The sequence below is a fragment of the Eretmochelys imbricata genome, chromosome 14 (genome assembly GCF_965152235.1).
Source record: "Eretmochelys imbricata isolate rEreImb1 chromosome 14, rEreImb1.hap1, whole genome shotgun sequence".
Taxonomy (NCBI): Eukaryota; Metazoa; Chordata; order Testudines; family Cheloniidae; genus Eretmochelys; species Eretmochelys imbricata.
The window spans coordinates 30,102,903-30,119,090 of record NC_135585.1 but is presented as its reverse complement, the minus strand read 5'-3'; the positions used below and the strand labels follow the sequence as shown (position 1 = coordinate 30,119,090).

At 45.0% G+C, this 16,188-nt stretch overlaps 1 protein-coding gene across 1 annotated transcript; it reads left to right on the top strand.

Annotated features, from left to right (window-relative positions):
- The first annotated feature begins 14,423 nt into the window (after positions 1–14,423).
- LOC144275300 (olfactory receptor 6N1-like) lies at positions 14,424–15,380 on the top strand. Its single transcript, XM_077834508.1, has one exon. The coding sequence runs from the start codon at positions 14,424–14,426 to the stop codon at positions 15,378–15,380; it is 957 nt and encodes a 318-aa protein (XP_077690634.1).
- The last annotated feature ends 808 nt before the right edge of the window (positions 15,381–16,188 follow it).

Sequence of the window (16,188 nt, the reverse complement as noted above, 5' to 3'; positions counted from 1 at the left end):
AGATCCAAGGGTTTGGGTCTGTGTTCACCTATGCAAATTGGTGAGGATTTTTATCAAGGCTTCCCCAGGAAAGGGGGTTTAGGGTTTGGGAGGATTTTTTGGGGGGAAAGACGTTTCCAAGCAGGCTCTTTCCCTGTTATATATTTATTAGACGCTTGGTGGTGGCAGCAATAAAGTCCAAGGGCAAACGGTAAAATAGTTTGTACCTTGGGGAAGTTTTAACCTAGGCTGGTAAAAATAAGCTTAGGGGGTTTATCATGCAGGTCCCCACATCTGTACCCTAGAATTCAGAGGGGGAAGGAACCTTGACACAGGGGCATGAATGTGCTTTGTGAATATTAGAGGAACAAGGTGGGTGAGGTAATATCTTTTATTGGACCAACTCCTGTTGGTGAATGAGAGAAGCTTTTGAGCTACACAGAGCTCTTCCTCAGGTGAATATTAAGAGTTTTAGCCTCTCCTTCCCGCTGCAGTGCCAGTCAGTGTTCATAGCACCTTTTCACAGAGATGGAGCATGAGATTCATGACTTGTGACAGGTCCTCAGTTGAGGAACTGTCCCAATGACAGAAATGGAGCTACCTTGATTTACACCAGCTGAGGATCTGGCTCAGTGTGTGCCCCAATGGGTGGCGAGTAGTGATAGAGTCTTACTAACCCAGATCACACATGCCAGATTGTTTCTAGACTCTGAGTTTAGAGACAGCATCTTTTCCCCCCTCCCCCGCCCCACCCCAGGGCCTTTCCTGTTCGTGTATTATCATCCCACACTCATTATGGAGTGGGGAGGGTCACTCCCCAGTTAGGGTTGCACATCAGCCTGGTTTTACCCCTTCCTAAGATCCACCCTCCAAAGAACTGTATTTTATGACTGCTACATAGCTACTGTTGGGAAACAGAAAAGGCACTGCCCGTCCCTCACCACGTTACCATCACCACCACACGCACTAAAAGGGAGAATTTACTCCACTTCATAATTTATGGCATGAACTGATCTCTTGTGAGGGGGTGAATATTATTCCTTCTCCTACAGGGCACTGAAATGCTGAATATACCCGGATATATTGTTAGAATTCATGGAAATAAATCTAACACAGGACGGTGCCTAAGAACTCTAGACCACATTGAAAAATCTCAGTCCAAGATTTTAGCTGATGTTTGATTTTGACTCATAAGACATGGCATGATTCTGGCCATTGCCAGAAATGAAATACAGCAGTTAAGCATCATTGTTAAGCTCTGGTATGTCAGATAGACAGAGAAATGATCTGATCTGTCATATGAGTATTTGGCTACGAGACAAATGGGCTGTTATAGTAGTCACTGGTATCCGTGTCGAACACCCTCTTCCCCATCAGAGCAATGTTCTGTCCTCAGACTCAGTTTCCTGGCACTTTGCTCTGAAATCTAAATTTAGTCTTAAAATTTCAGCCTGTAACCAGGAGAGGAAGGGGAGTTTCTGAATATTTATGGAATTAATTCATGAGATTTAATTAACTTTTAACTCTGTGTCCTTCCAATTCAGTCGCACAGATTTATTGTTCTGAGACACAACCAATGGCAGACTGCAGAAACCAAACAGCCATCACGGAATTCTTCCTCCTGGGATTCGGGGATCTCCCTGACCTGCAAATTCTTCTCTTCCTGATGTTCCTAGTGATCTACATGGCAACCGTGGTTGGGAACACCCTCATTGTGGTGCTCGTTGTGGCTGATCAGCACCTTCACACCCCCATGTACTTCTTCCTGGGGAATTTGTCCTGCTTGGAGATCTGCTACACCACAACCATCCTGCCCTGGATGCTAGCCAGTCTCCTGACTGGGGACAGAACCATCTCAGTCAGTGGCTGCATCACACAACTGTATTTCTTTTGTGCTCTGGCAGCTACAGAATGCTGTCTCCTAGCAGCGATGTCTTATGATCGGTATTTAGCAATATGTAAACCACTGCACTATTCAACTCTGATGAATACTGGGTTTTTCCTCTAGTTGGCTGCTGGGTCCTGGTTAAAGCTTGTTTGGCTAGTACTATCTTTGTTTTATTCCTATCACAGTTAACATTCTGTGGCCCGAATGACATTGACCATTTCTATTGTGATGTCATCCCACCAATAGAGCTCTCCTGCAGTGACACACACTGGTTAGTGTCCTGTGTATTCACCCTGCCTCCATTCCTACTAACCCTGACATCCTACGTGTGTATCATTGCCAGCATCCAGAATCCCCTCCACCACCAGTAGGCAAAAGGCCTTTTCCACCTGCTCCTCTCACCTCATTGTGGTGACAATTTTCTATGGAACCCTAATGATTGTCTACATGCTACCGAACGTGATACACTGAGAGACCTAAACAAAGTGCTCCCTCTTTGCTATATGGTCCTCACTCCCCTGGTCCTTCCTCATCTACAGCCTGAGAAACAGAGAGGTCAAGGAAGCTTTGAGGAAAGCATTCAGTAAATGTGGCTTTTGCAAAAACGTGCAGAGACTCTGAGATAATAACTTAGCTTTGAAAACCTCAGGCTGTCTGGGTGATTTCAGCAATCATCCCCCATTAAAATTAAGTTGAAAAGTCCTAGTGAAAATCTCAGCACTCAGTGTTGTCCACCTCAGTGGAAGGACCAGGGAGGGAGGTGGCCATAACCATGTTCCCATCATGGAGTTATGGGCACTAGGCAGAATGGAGACAGAATTGTAACCAATTGTTTAGATCTTTAAAAAAGCCATTCGTGATCAAAATAAATGTTTGGACAATAAAAATAGTAACTCCTTGTGCAGCAGAGATGGGAATGTAAGGCTGGGAAATCTGCCACCCCTGAAATTGTGCATATTACAGTCATAACCCTCTGCAAACCAACCATCTTCACTGAACTCACAGAGGCCGGAGGCAAGCAACCAGGCCCCAGCAGTGACCTCTGGACACGTCACCAGGAACAGCGTTATAGCTCTTATCTGGGCTACACCCGGCTGTGACCAGCTCCGTGAAAGCAACAGCTCCAGGCTCACCGGGCCCTTGGAGGCAGGGAGGTTGGGCAAACAAACAGGTAGACTCACACGCCAGGTCCACTGGGACTGTCCAGGCCCAGCTGGGGGTTTGCTAGGGCACCCGTAGAACGGAGGCCGTTCCGGGGGTCGGGTCTGTCAAACGGTCACTGACGAGGGACTCTGCTCATGGCCCTGCAGGGCACCAGCTGCTCTGCTTCCACCAGCTGCACAGAGCAGTTCAAAGGGAGGGGACCTGTTACAATGAGCATCCCCAAAACTAACTGCAACAAGGCCAATGTCCAACAGGGCTAGTTCTGAGGGCACAGTGTCTAGTCAGCCTCAGGTACCCCAGGCAGCTCTGCTCCACACAGGGCCCTTTCCTCAGGGGGTGAGGCAACTTATGGTGAGAGGAAGCGGCGACCACCTACCAACGGGCAGAACTCCTGTGATGCCAAACACGGCAGTGCTGGCTCAGTCACTGGGAGCACGTCAGGGCTTGGCCAGAGGCCGGGGAGCTGGGCACCAGTGAGAATTGTAGGCCTCCGACTCTGTGGAAAGGATTTCCCAAGGGACCTGATGGAGCTAGTCACCCAAATCTCTTTTAAATGGGAGATGGATGCCTATCTCCCTTAAACGTCTCTGAGAATCTCAGCGTGGAGAGCCACTGGGATTCTGTCATGGGAGCTTCAATCTCTGCATTTCCATTGGAAAAGGAACCCACATCAACTGAAAGGCACTGAATGGATGGGAAACCCCTGCTAAACCACGCTACATGGCAGAGGGGCATTGCTGGCACATGATGGCATATATCACATTGGTAGATGTGCAGGTGAACGAGCCTCTGATAGTGTGGCTGATGTGATTAGGCCCTATGATGGTGTCCCCTGAATAGATATGTGGACACAGTTGGCAACGGGCTTTGTTGCAAGGATAGGTTCCTGGGTTAGTGTTTTTGTTGTGTGGGGTGTGGTTGCTGGTGAGTATTTGCTTCAGGTTGGGGGGCTGTCTGTAAGCAAAGACTTGCCTGTCTCCCAAGATCTGTGAGAGTGATGGGTCGTCCTTCAGGATAGGTTGTAGATCCTTGATGATGCGTTGGAGAGGTTTTAGTTGGGGGCTGAAGGTGATGGCTAGTGGCGTTCTGTTATTTTCTTTGTTGGGCCTGTCCTGTAGTAGGTAACTTCTGGGTACTCTTCTGGCTCGGTCAATCTGTTTCTTCACTTCAGCAGGTGGGTATTGTAGTTGTAAGAATGCTTGAATCTTGTAGGTGTTTGTCTCTGTCTGAGGGGTTGGAGCAAATGCGGTTGTATCGTAGAGCTTGACTGTAGACAATGGATTGTGTGGTGTGGTCTGGGTGAAAGCTGGAGGCATGTAGGTAAGCATAGTGGTCAGTAGGTTTCCGGTATAGGGTGGTGTTTATGTGGCCATTGCTGATTAGCACTGTAGTGTCCAGGAAGTGGATCTCTTGTGTGGACTGGTCCAGGCTGAGGTTGTTGGTTGGATGGAAATTGTTGAAATCATGGTGGCTTCTTTTCCATGGGTCCAGATGATGAATCAATCATCAATGTAGCGCAAGTAGAGTAGGGGCGTTAGGGGATGAGAGCTGAGGAAGCTTTGTTCTAAGTCAGCCATGAAAATGTTGGCATACTGTGGGGCCATGCGGGTACCCGTAGCAGTGACGCTGTTTTGAAGGTATACATTGTCCCCAAACACTGCCTCCTCAGGCCCTACACTACCAGCACTCCCAGCTATCTTTGAGACACCACTGACTTCCTGAGGAAACTACAATCCATCGGTGATCTTCCTGAAAACACGATCCTAGCCACTATGGATGTAGAAGCCCTCTACACCAACCTTCCACACAAAGATGGACTACAAGTCGTCAAGAACAGTATCCCTGATAATGTCACGGCAAACCTGGTGGCTGAACTTTGTGACTTTGTCCTCACTCATAACTGCTTCACATGCCTGTTGCCAACTGTGTCCACATATCTATTCAGGGGACACCATCATAGGGCCTAATCACATCAGCCACACTATCAGAGGCTCGTTCACCTGCACATCTACCAATGTGATATATGCCATCATGTGCCACCAATGCCCCTCTGCCATGTACATTGGCCAAAATGAACAATCTCTACATAAAAGAATAAATGGACACAAATCAGACATCAAGAATTATAACACTTAAAAACCAGTTGGAGAACACTTCAATCTCCCTGGTCACTGGATTACAGACCTAAAAGTGGCAATTCTTCAACAAAAAAACTTCAAAAACAGACTCCAAAGAGAGACTGCTGAATTGGAATTCATTTGCAAACTGGATACAATTAACTTAGGCTTGAATAAAGACTGGGAGTTGATGTGTCCTTACACAAATAAAACTATTTCCCCATGTTTATTTCCCCTCCTACTGTTCTTGTAAAGTGCTGGAAATGGCGCACCTTGATTATCACTACAATAGGTTCCCCCTCGCCCCCCGCCCCAGCTCTCCTGCTGGTAATAGCTCACCTTACCTGATCACTCTTGTTAAAGTCTGTATGGTAAAAAGAAAAGGAGTACTTGTGGCACCTTAGAGACTAACCAATTGTTTCATGTTCTCTGTGTATATAAAATCTCCCCACTTGCAGGCATCCGATGAAGTGAGCTGTAGCTCACGAAAGCTTATGCTCTAATAAATTTGTTAGTCTCTAAGGTGCCACAAGTCCTCCTTTTCTTTTTAAGAATGGGAAAGAGGCAGCTATAGCGAGAAGAATCCACCATAGGAGAGAAGAGCAACAGGCTGTCATGCTGGGAAATCGACACTAGATGGCAGCAGAGTAGAGGAAATGGGGCGGGGGGGCATCAGAAATACTGACTAGTGACCAATAGAGTTCAGTAGCCAATACAATAATGGGAAAGTTATACTGTAAAATGGCTCCTAGGTGGCAACATGTTGTAAGAGTGAGACATGGGCCACTATTTTCAAAAATGCCCATTAGATGGCAGCATCTCTTGAATACTAATTCGGGGTGGTGCAAGTACATGATAACTGGCCATCACCTTGGACAGCCATCTCCCCAAAATGTAAGCTGGTGTTTGTCCATGATCTAAAATATTGTCCACAAAAGGATCATTAGACTAAAACGTGATGTAGAATGGGACTTGTATAATTGCAACTCACAGTGGTCATTGTTAGCTACAACGCTTTGGAGACACAAAATGAACCAAGTGGGAAAAAGGTCAAAGTGGGACCATTTTGAAAAGCACGAAGAAAGAATAACTATGAGAGAGCATTTACACTTTTTAAATCGAAGGGGAAGCCCATTTTCTGTCCCTTCAGGTAACTGCAGGTCTCTACTGAGAAAGTCCCATTTCTGCAGAATGATGAAAGACAAGAACCTCAGTGGAACTGGAGTCCTGTCTGCCAAACCCTGAAGAGCTCTGTGTGTCGAAAACATGTCTCTCACCAGCAGAAGTTGGTCCAATAAAAGGTATTCTCAAACCCTGAGAAATGAGTTCATCGACTCCAGTGAGAGCTGTCCTATGAATAGAGGTGAGCACCCAATTCCAAACTGCTGCTGCTTTGCATTTATATATCACCTTCCGAACCGGGGTATTAAAGTGCTTGAGTAATTAAGCATGAGCAATTTAAGATTCACCTTCTGTGAAGAATGTGGGAAGTATCTGTATTCATTTTTACGATACATAGTCTGTGTCAGGATGCTGGGCAAAGGTAGGTAGGACAAGTGGTAGGAGCTGGAGATCCCAGAACTGAAGCCAGGGGTCAGAGTCAGTATCAGGGTCAAGAGTCAAGCCAAGGGTCAGAGCCGGAGGCAGAATCAGGAATTTTTTCCCCTTCATTTCATTTGCCTACAGTTCTTGCCATTCCTTCCTTAGCTCACTTTTGATTAGGTGTTTAAATGCCAGTTTGCTTAAGGGGATCCCGAGGTCAACTTGTTTGTGATTAATAACACTTTTTGCCAGCCAATTCGTTGCCTGCTATCCCTGTCTGCACCAGGATCCATGCGATTACGTTGGTTATATCCAGTTCCACCAGTCTGGCTGTTAGCAGTAATATATCATTAAGAGAATCATTTCTGCTGTCAGACTCACCACTGTGAGTTGCCTGCTGCAGCCCTGATAAAGAGTCAGACAGGATGGCCACAGCAGCTGGCCACACATCTAAAGCACGATTTAGTGCTAGCATAATCCCTGTGTATCTCAGCCATAAAGACGGATACAAAGTTAGTCATACAGCTTTCTTGAGTCCAAGTGAGGGCACACAGGAAGCTGTTCCCACTTTGTTCTTCCTCTTTGGAACCCTCTGTATGTATTTGTCAATAGAGTCCCCACTTATAGCAAATCAATATAATTGTGACATCTTGTCTATCATTCTTTTATTGATTTCATCATATAATTCCACGTCTTTCCCGACCGGGGGTGATTTTCTAAGGATAGAATATTTTCCCATAGCTATACATTTTGGTCTCTTTCAATCCCTTCTTTTCATGAAGATCAGCTATCCACTTCTGTACCTTATTTACATGGGGAATGTTGACTTTTTGTCCGAACCGGTTAGCTTAGTGCTATCTTCACTATTATCTCGTACTTTGACCCAAAAAGGTTGAGTCTGGGAGCTTCGTTCTAAGAGTTAGCAGCAGCTAATGGAAATGCGTATATCTGTAGTACAGAGATACAGTAATGAACTCACCACCTGATATGCAATGCGTGTGTGTGGATATAATCTAGTTCGGATTTGTATTCATGGCTGACCCAAAGGCCGGGCATCCATACTCAATAACTGGTCTAATTAGTGCTCTGTATAGCATTGCCACCATTTTCATATCCACTCCCCAGGATGTTCCAAAGGTATTTGACTTTTGCACTTATCTCATATTTTCAGTATGGTCCCTCCAAGTGAGCTTGTTATCAAATATCACACCGAAGAATTTGTAATGTCAGTATATTTATCTGTTGGTCATATAGCTATAACTTTACATCTTTTTGGCTTTTCCATGTTGTGAGGATCATTTCCTTAGTTTTGTCTATGAGAATTTGAAGCCCCACCTCTTTCCCCATTCTGCACTTCTCTTAAGTGCATCATCATTCTTTTGGTGGCACTTTCAAGGTTTCTGCTTTTGATCCATATGGAACAGTCAGCAAACATGATCCCTATTCCTATCCTCATCTCTTCAGGGCGATCATTTATCATGATGTTAAAGAGGGCTGGTGTAACTACACTGCTCTGTGGAGTTTCACTTGCAATTTACTATACGCTGGAGAAAGCTTTCCCAAATTGGACTTGTTCTTTTGCCTAAGAAGTTCCTTATCCATCTGTACATTCTTCCTATGTTACCCATTGAGGCCACTTTAGGAAGTAGTTCCTCTCTCCAGAACACATCGTAGGCTTTTTCTATGCTCAGGAATATTAGTATAATTAATTCTATGATTCTCATGCTTTTTTGTGCTTCTGTCTCTATCCTGACAGCGTGGTCAATCACACTCCCACCTTACTGGAGCCCACTTTGTGTTTTATCTATAAACCGTCTTCTTTCTAGGTGTGCTACTGTTCTCTCCCTTACTATACTTTCCATGGTTTTACCTAAGCCACACTAAAGTTTACATTTAAAATATCCATATCCTTCTCCCATCCCACCTCTTCATCTCATAATTATCCTTAATGTTCTTTTCTTTTCCCTAATTTGTATCCTCTGATATTCATCATTACTGACTTTTTGAAGCATGGTGGCCAGAGTTTCTGCTTTTCTTTTCTTAGAGCTTATTACTCCATGCCCCGCAACTGGAAGACTTGGTGTTACGTGACTCTTACTCTTTATTCCATTCATTTCCCTAGTTTGTTTATATATAAACTTTGCTGTATTGGTATTTTTACTTACTTCCCCATGTTATGGTGTCCAGCTCTCTCTTTTTGCCCTTTTTATAGCCCTTTGTGAAACTACCTTACTTTTTTATATTTCATTAAGTCCATTCTTTAAGGATTTTTTGCTGTCTTATATGCCTTATTCCTTTCCCTAATTACCGTTTCATATTCCCTGTTCCACCATGGTACACTTCCCCTATCTTCAGGCAGTGTTGGCATCCTAGGAATAGCTAGGCTGGCTGTCTTTATGATTCCTTTATTAATATTACTACAGAATTCCTCAATATCTTCACAGATCCATTACTTACTCACATATTGCTCACTTCTCTTTCCAAAGATTTTTCCAGTTTGCTTTTTTAAGATTCCAAGTGGGGATATCCTTTTCCTTGAGATGTAATTAATGTCAGGATGTGGTCACTAGCCATTCCCACCCCTCTGTCAATTTCACAGCTGCATTCACTCCCTATGGTCCCAGATCCAGACATGAGAAGCTTCCATCAGCTGTATTGAACCTGGTAGGCGCTCCATCATTGATTGCTAAATTATTCTCTTCAAAGATTTGCTCTGAACATTTTCCATGTTTTTCTTACTTCCCTGCAATCGGTTGTGACTATTCAGATAACCCCAGACAATGAGTGGGCATGTGACACTTGCAATGAATTCTTTCAGGTCCATAGCCTCTAGTTTCCTGCATGGGTCATAAACATGATAAAGTCTTAGAGATGCAGAATTGTTTTGTATTGGTATCTCAATAGCATTATCCTTGCTATTTAGCTTTCTAACCTCTATTTCAAGGTACTTCAGGTTCTCCTTAGTGAAAGGGTATGCGTCCTCACCTTTTCCATTTCTCTATCATGTCCATATAGACCATATCCTGGGATTTTATAGTCTCATTTTTCTATTAGCCAAGTCTTGTATGCATATTAGATCAGGCTTTGTTTTCATATCAAAAATATTAGTCTTTAATTCCTACCCATGTGCTATTAAGCTGTGGGCATTCAAGCTGAAAATCTGTTTCTAACCGTCCATAGTAGTTTCACTGAGGAAAGTCTGAAGTTGTTCCACTGACAGGTTGCTAGCCTGCAGCTTTAATTATAATTCTCATTTTCTGTTTTCTTTCCTGTTTGAGAACTACAATTGATTACATCAACCATTACTGCAATGAATCTCTTTTCATCCCAATGTTACTCATTCCCTCCCATTAATTTGTTGCAGGCTATTGCCTTTCCTCACATCAGGTTCTCTTTTAGGTATCTCCTAACAGCTTCTGCACAGGACATGTTATTAGCAACTTGGGTTTCTTGTAGTTCTCTAGCTTGCTCCCCTCAGTACAGCTTGCATATTCTGAGCTGTGTTTCCCCCACAGTTGCAACATTTTTGTTCTGTCCCTTCCTCACAGTCATCCTGTGAATGGTCACCTCCACACTTACTGCACTTTATTTTCCCATTGGAATTATTTGCAACATGACCAAATCTCTGGCCGCTGTAGCATCTCACAGAAAGAGGACTATAGGACTTTGATACCCTAAAGTTACTCTGATATTCTGGACTATCTGGTCACATCCCTCCCTTAAAATGTGACCAGCACAGCTGTCAAGCACTTGCTATCACTGCCTCTTCTGCTAGTTAGCCACTTAGCGCTTATCACCTTATCTCCACCTATTCCTTGCTTTCTTTCCTGAAATTTCATTTGGCTCCCAGATACTACCCATCTTGTTTCTGTGAGGAATTTGGGTAGCTGACAACTTATTTGTATTTTACTTAGCACCTTTGTCTTAAGGAGTGTCCCTACTTGGTCTTTGTTTTTACATTCCACTAATGAGTCTCCAGCAGGTACCATCTTAGCTCTTGCTCTGTCTCCAGCACTTTTTTGATCCCCTCTGCCATTCTCAGGGGGTTGATATCTCCTATCTTTATGTCCTTATCTACGGATTTTACTGTTAGGTAATTTCCCCCCATTTCCCTTTCCTGCCCTCCTATTTGCTGGTCCTTCTTCTGGGTGCAGAGAATCTCCCCTTTTCTTTTTCCTTGCTGGCATCCAGTCTTCGTCAATGCTTTCCCTGTACTCATGGTCTAGCCTGGTTTTAGTTTCATTTCTCTCATCCATCTCACTCTGCCCAGCCAGCCACCGAGCCAGCACCCCACAGTCACCACTGAAACAGCCTTTCTTCAACCAGAGCCTGGACACTTCCTTTTACACCCCATCGCTTTATATAGGATCAAGGAGCCAATCAGGGATAGCTAAGACCACTGTCAGTCAGATCACAGGAGGCGGAACTTCCCTGGTGTTAAACCACTGCAAATTGTGTGTTGCAAGGAATAATCAAATTACAGGTAGCAATGTGGGGATGTTTGTTGCCTGGTAGTCTATAGACCCACTAGGCCTTACATCATCTCTTCTAGGGGTGCTGCCCAGACAGGCTCTTCTAGGAGGATGATGGTATGCTTGGCAGATAAGGGAAGCTTGACTATCAAATCCACAGTATAATCACCTAGAGTCTAGATAGGGTGTCTGAAGGTGCTGAGGGGCGCCTTCTTACTAACTAAAGGAGGAAGTGGTCTTGGGGAATAGAGCATCCAGGAAAATATAGGGCTTGAGGATGCACACCAGCTGGGTATGGTCAGGGAGGTATTCCCCTTTTCAGGACAGGGCATTGGCTGCCTTGTTCTGGTGACAGGTGATGGTAAAATAAAAGTGTGTGAACAACAGGGCCCACTGAAGCTGTCTTTGGTTCAGCGCCTTTGCCCTACGGAGATAGTCCAAGATTTTATGATCTGTGTATACCTGTATTGGATGTTGGGCACCTTCAAGGTGGTGGCGCCATTCCCCGAAGGTGGCTTTGATTGCTAGAAGCTCCGTATCTAAAATCTCATAATTTTGTTCTGCTGGGTGTGAGTTTCCGAGAATAATAAGCACAAGGGAACAGGTGCTGTTGGGGGCCTGATTCTTGGGGAAGTAGGGTCCCAATTGCAACATTAGATGCATCAGTCTCACTGACAAAGACCCGCATTGGGTCAGGATGGATCAAGACTGGAGCACTGGTGAAGGACATCTTGAGCTGGTCGAACACCTGTTGAGCCTCCGGAGAGTAGGTGAAAGAGGCGTGTTTGGGGAGGAGCACTGTCAATGGGGCTATCTGGTCTGAAAACCCAGGCATGAAGTGCCTATAAAAATTAGCAAACCCAAGGAAGCACTGCAGCTCCTTGATGTTCCAGGGGTGCCGCCCAGGTCCAAACAGCGTTCACCTTCCTGGGGTCCATTTTGAGGCCCTCGGAGACAGGATGTAACCCAACTACTTCACGGAGTGTTGGTCAAAGCTGCCCAATTGTGTTCGCACCATGGGAAGTTCTCTCCGAGGGCTGTCAACCTGTTCAGGCGTGTTTAGTGCCCCTTGCAACATGCTGGGTAGGGGGTGACCCACTGCCTCCATGTCCCACAGGGTTGGCCTTGTACAAGTGTGAGTGGTGGTCCAGGAAAACTTCCAGAATCCTTGGCAAAGGTAGGCAGGACTAGTGGCAGGAGCTTGGGATCCCAGAACTGAAGCCAGGAGTCAGAGCCAGTGTCAGGGTCAAGCTGAGGATCAAGCAAAAATCAGAGTCAGAGTTAAGCTGAGGGTCAGAGCCAAAGACAGAGTCGGGATTGGGATGTGGGTCAAACCCAGGTTTTGACCTTTAATCGTATTTGTTACTCTTCTCTGGACTTTCTCCAATTTGTCCACATCTTTCCTGAAATGTGGTGCCCAGGAGTGGAAGAATTACTTCTCGTGACTTGCCTATGACACACCTGCTAATACATCCCAGAATTATATTTGCTTTTTTTTGCAACAGTGTTACACTGTTGACTCATATTTAGCTTGTGATCCACAATGACCCCCAGATCCCTTTCCACAGTACTTCTTCCTTCTGCACTCATTTCCCATTGGGTATGTGTGCAACTGATTGTTCCTTCCTAAGTGGAGTACGTTGCATTTGTCCTTATTGAATTTCATCCTATTTACTTCAGACCATTTCTCCAGTTTGTCCAGATCATTTTGAATTTTAATCCTATTCTCCAAAACACTCACAACCCCTCCCAGCTTGGAATTGTCCACAAACTTTATAAGTGTACTCTCTATGCCATTATCTAAATTGTTGATGAAGATATTGAACAGAACCCGACCCAAAACATATCCCTGTGGGACCCCACTCATTATGCCCTTCCAGCATGACTGTGAACCACTGATAACGACTCTCTGGGAATGGTTTTCCAACCAGTTATGCACCCACCTTAGAGTAGCTCCATCTAGGTTGTATTTCCCTAGTTTGTTTATGAGAAGTCATGAGAGACAGTATCAAAAGCCTTACTAAAGTCAAGATATACCACATCTACCACTTCCCGCCATCCACAAGGCTTATTACCCTGTCAAAGAAAGCTATCAGGTTGGTTTGACATGCTTTGTTCTTGACAAATCCATGCTGACTGTTACTTATCACCTCATTATCTTCTAGGTGTTTGCAAACTGATTGCTTAATTATTTGCTCCATTACCTTTCCGGGCACAGAAGTTAAGCTGACTGGTCTGTAATTCCCTGGGTTGTCCTTATTTCCCTTTTTACAGATGGGTATTATATTTGCCCTTTTCCAGTCTTCTGGTATGTCTCCGGTCTTCCATGAATTTTCAATGGAGCGGCGAGTGGTGATAGAGTCTTACTAGCCCGGATCACACATGCCAGATTGTTTCTAGACTTTGAGTTTAGGGAAAGCATTTTTTTTCACCCAGTGCCTTTCCTGTATTATCATCCCACACTCATTATGAAGTGGGGAGGGTCATTTCCCAGTTAGGGTTGTACATCAGCCTGGTTTTGCACCTTCTTAAGATCCACCCTCCAAAGAGCTGTATTTTATGACTGCTACATAGCTACTGTTGAGAAACAGAAAAGGCACTGCCAGTCCCTCACCACGTTCCCATCACCACCACAGGCACTAAGGGAGAATTTACTCCACTTCATTATTTATGGCATGAACTGATCTCTTGTGAGGGGGTGAAAATTATTCCTTCTCCTACAGGGCACTGAAATGCTGAATATACCAGGATATATTGTTAGAATTAATGGAAAGAAATCTAACAACAGGACGTTGCCTAAGAGCTCTAGACCACATTGAAAAATCTCAGTCCAAGATTTTAGTTGATGTTTGATTTTTACTCCTAAGACATGGAATGATTCTGGCCATTGCCAGAAGTGAAATATAGCATTTAAGCATCATTGTTAAGCTCTGGTATGTCACTAGAAAGGATATGATAGACAGAGAAATGATCTGATCTGTAATATCAGTATGTGGCTACCAGATAAATGGGCTTTTATAGCTGATCACTGATATCCATGTCGAAAACCCTCTTCCCCATCAGAGGAATGTTCTGTCCTCGGACTCAGTTTCCGAGCACTTTGCTCTGAAATCTAAACTTAGCCTTAAAATTTCAGCCTGTAACCAGGAGAGGGAGGGATTTTCTGAATATTTATGGGATTAATTCACGAGATTTGATTAACTTTTAACTCTGTGTCCTTCCAATTCAGTCACACAGATTTATTGTTCCTAGACTCAACCAATGGCAGACTGCAGAAACCAAACAGCCATCACTGAATTCTTCCTCCTGGGATTCGGGGATCTCCCTGACCTGCAAATTCTTCTCTTCCTGATGTTCCTAGTGATCTACATGGCAACCGTGGTTGGGAACACCCTCATTGTGGTGCTCGTTGTGGCTGACCAGCATCTTCACAGCCCCATGTACTTCTTCCTGGGGAATTTGTCCTGCGTAGAGACCTGCTACACCTCAGCCATCGTGCCCCAGATGCTGGCCAGTCTCCTGACTGGGGACAGAACCATCTCAGTCAGTGGCTGCATCATACAACTGTATTTCTTTGGTTCTCTGGTGGCTACAGAATGCTGTCTCCTAACAGCGATGTCTTATGATCGGTATTTAGCGATATGTAAACGCCTGCACTATTTAACTCTTATGAATATCAGGTTTTCCTTCCACTTGGCTGCTGGCTCCTGGTTAAATGGTTTTTTGGGTATTACCATCTTTGTCTTATTCCTATCACAGTTAATATTCTGTGGCCCAAATGAAATTGACTATTTCTATTGTGATGCCCTCCCACTGATAGAGCTCTCCTGCAGTGACACCCACCAGCTCATATTGGTGGATTTCATACTAGCCTGTGTATTCATCCTGCCTCCATTCCTGCTAACCATGACGTCCTACATGTGCATCATCGCCACCATCCTGAGAATCCCTTCCACCACCGGGAGGCAAAAGGCCTTTTCCACCTGCTCCTCTCACCTCATTGTGGTGACAATTTTCTATGGAACCCTAATGATTGTCTACATGCTACCGAAACGTGATACACTGAGAGACCTAAACAAAGTGCTCTCTCTTTGCTACACGGTCCTGACTCCCCTGGTAAACCCCCTCATCTACAGCCTGAGAAACAGAGAGGTCAAGGAAGCTTTGAGGAAAGCAGGCAGTAAATGTGGCTTTTGCAAAAACGTGCAGAGACTCTGAGATAAAAACTTAGCTTTGAAAACCTCAGGCTGTCTGGGTGATTTCAGCAATCATCCCCCATTAAAATTAAGTTGAAAAGTCCTAGTGAAAATCTCAGCACTCAATGTTGTCCACCTCAGTGGAAGGACCAGGGAGGGAGGTGGCCATAACCATGTTCCCATCATGGAGTTATGGGCACTAGGCAGAATGGAGACAAAATTGTAACCAATTGTTTAGATCTTTAAAAAGCCATTCTTGATCAAAATAAATGTTTGGACAATAAAAATAGTAACTCCTTGTGCAGCAGAGTTGGGAATGTAAGCCTGGGAAATCTGCCACCCCTGAAATTGCGCATATTACCGTCATAACCCTCTGCAAACCAACCATCTTCACTGAACTCACAGAGGCCAGAGGCAAGCAACCAGGCCCCAGCAGTGACCTCTGGACACTTCACCAGGAACAGCTTTATAGCTCTTATCTGGGCTACACCCGGCTGTGACCAGCTCCGGGAAAGCAACAGCTCCAGGCTGACCGGGCCCTTGGAGGCAGGGAGGTTGGGCTAACAAAGAGGTAGACTCACACGCCAGGTCCACTGGGACTGTCCAGGCCCAGCTGGGGGTTTGCCAGGGCACCCATAGAACTGAGGCCATTCCGGGGGTCAGGTCTGTCAAACGGTCACTGACGAGGGACTCTGCTCATGGCCCTGCAGGGCACCAGCTGCTCTGCTTCCACCAGCTGCACAGAGCAGTTCAAAGGGAGGGGACCTGTTACAATGAGCATCCCCAAAACTAACTGCAAGAAGCCCAATGTCCAACAGGGCTAGTTCTGA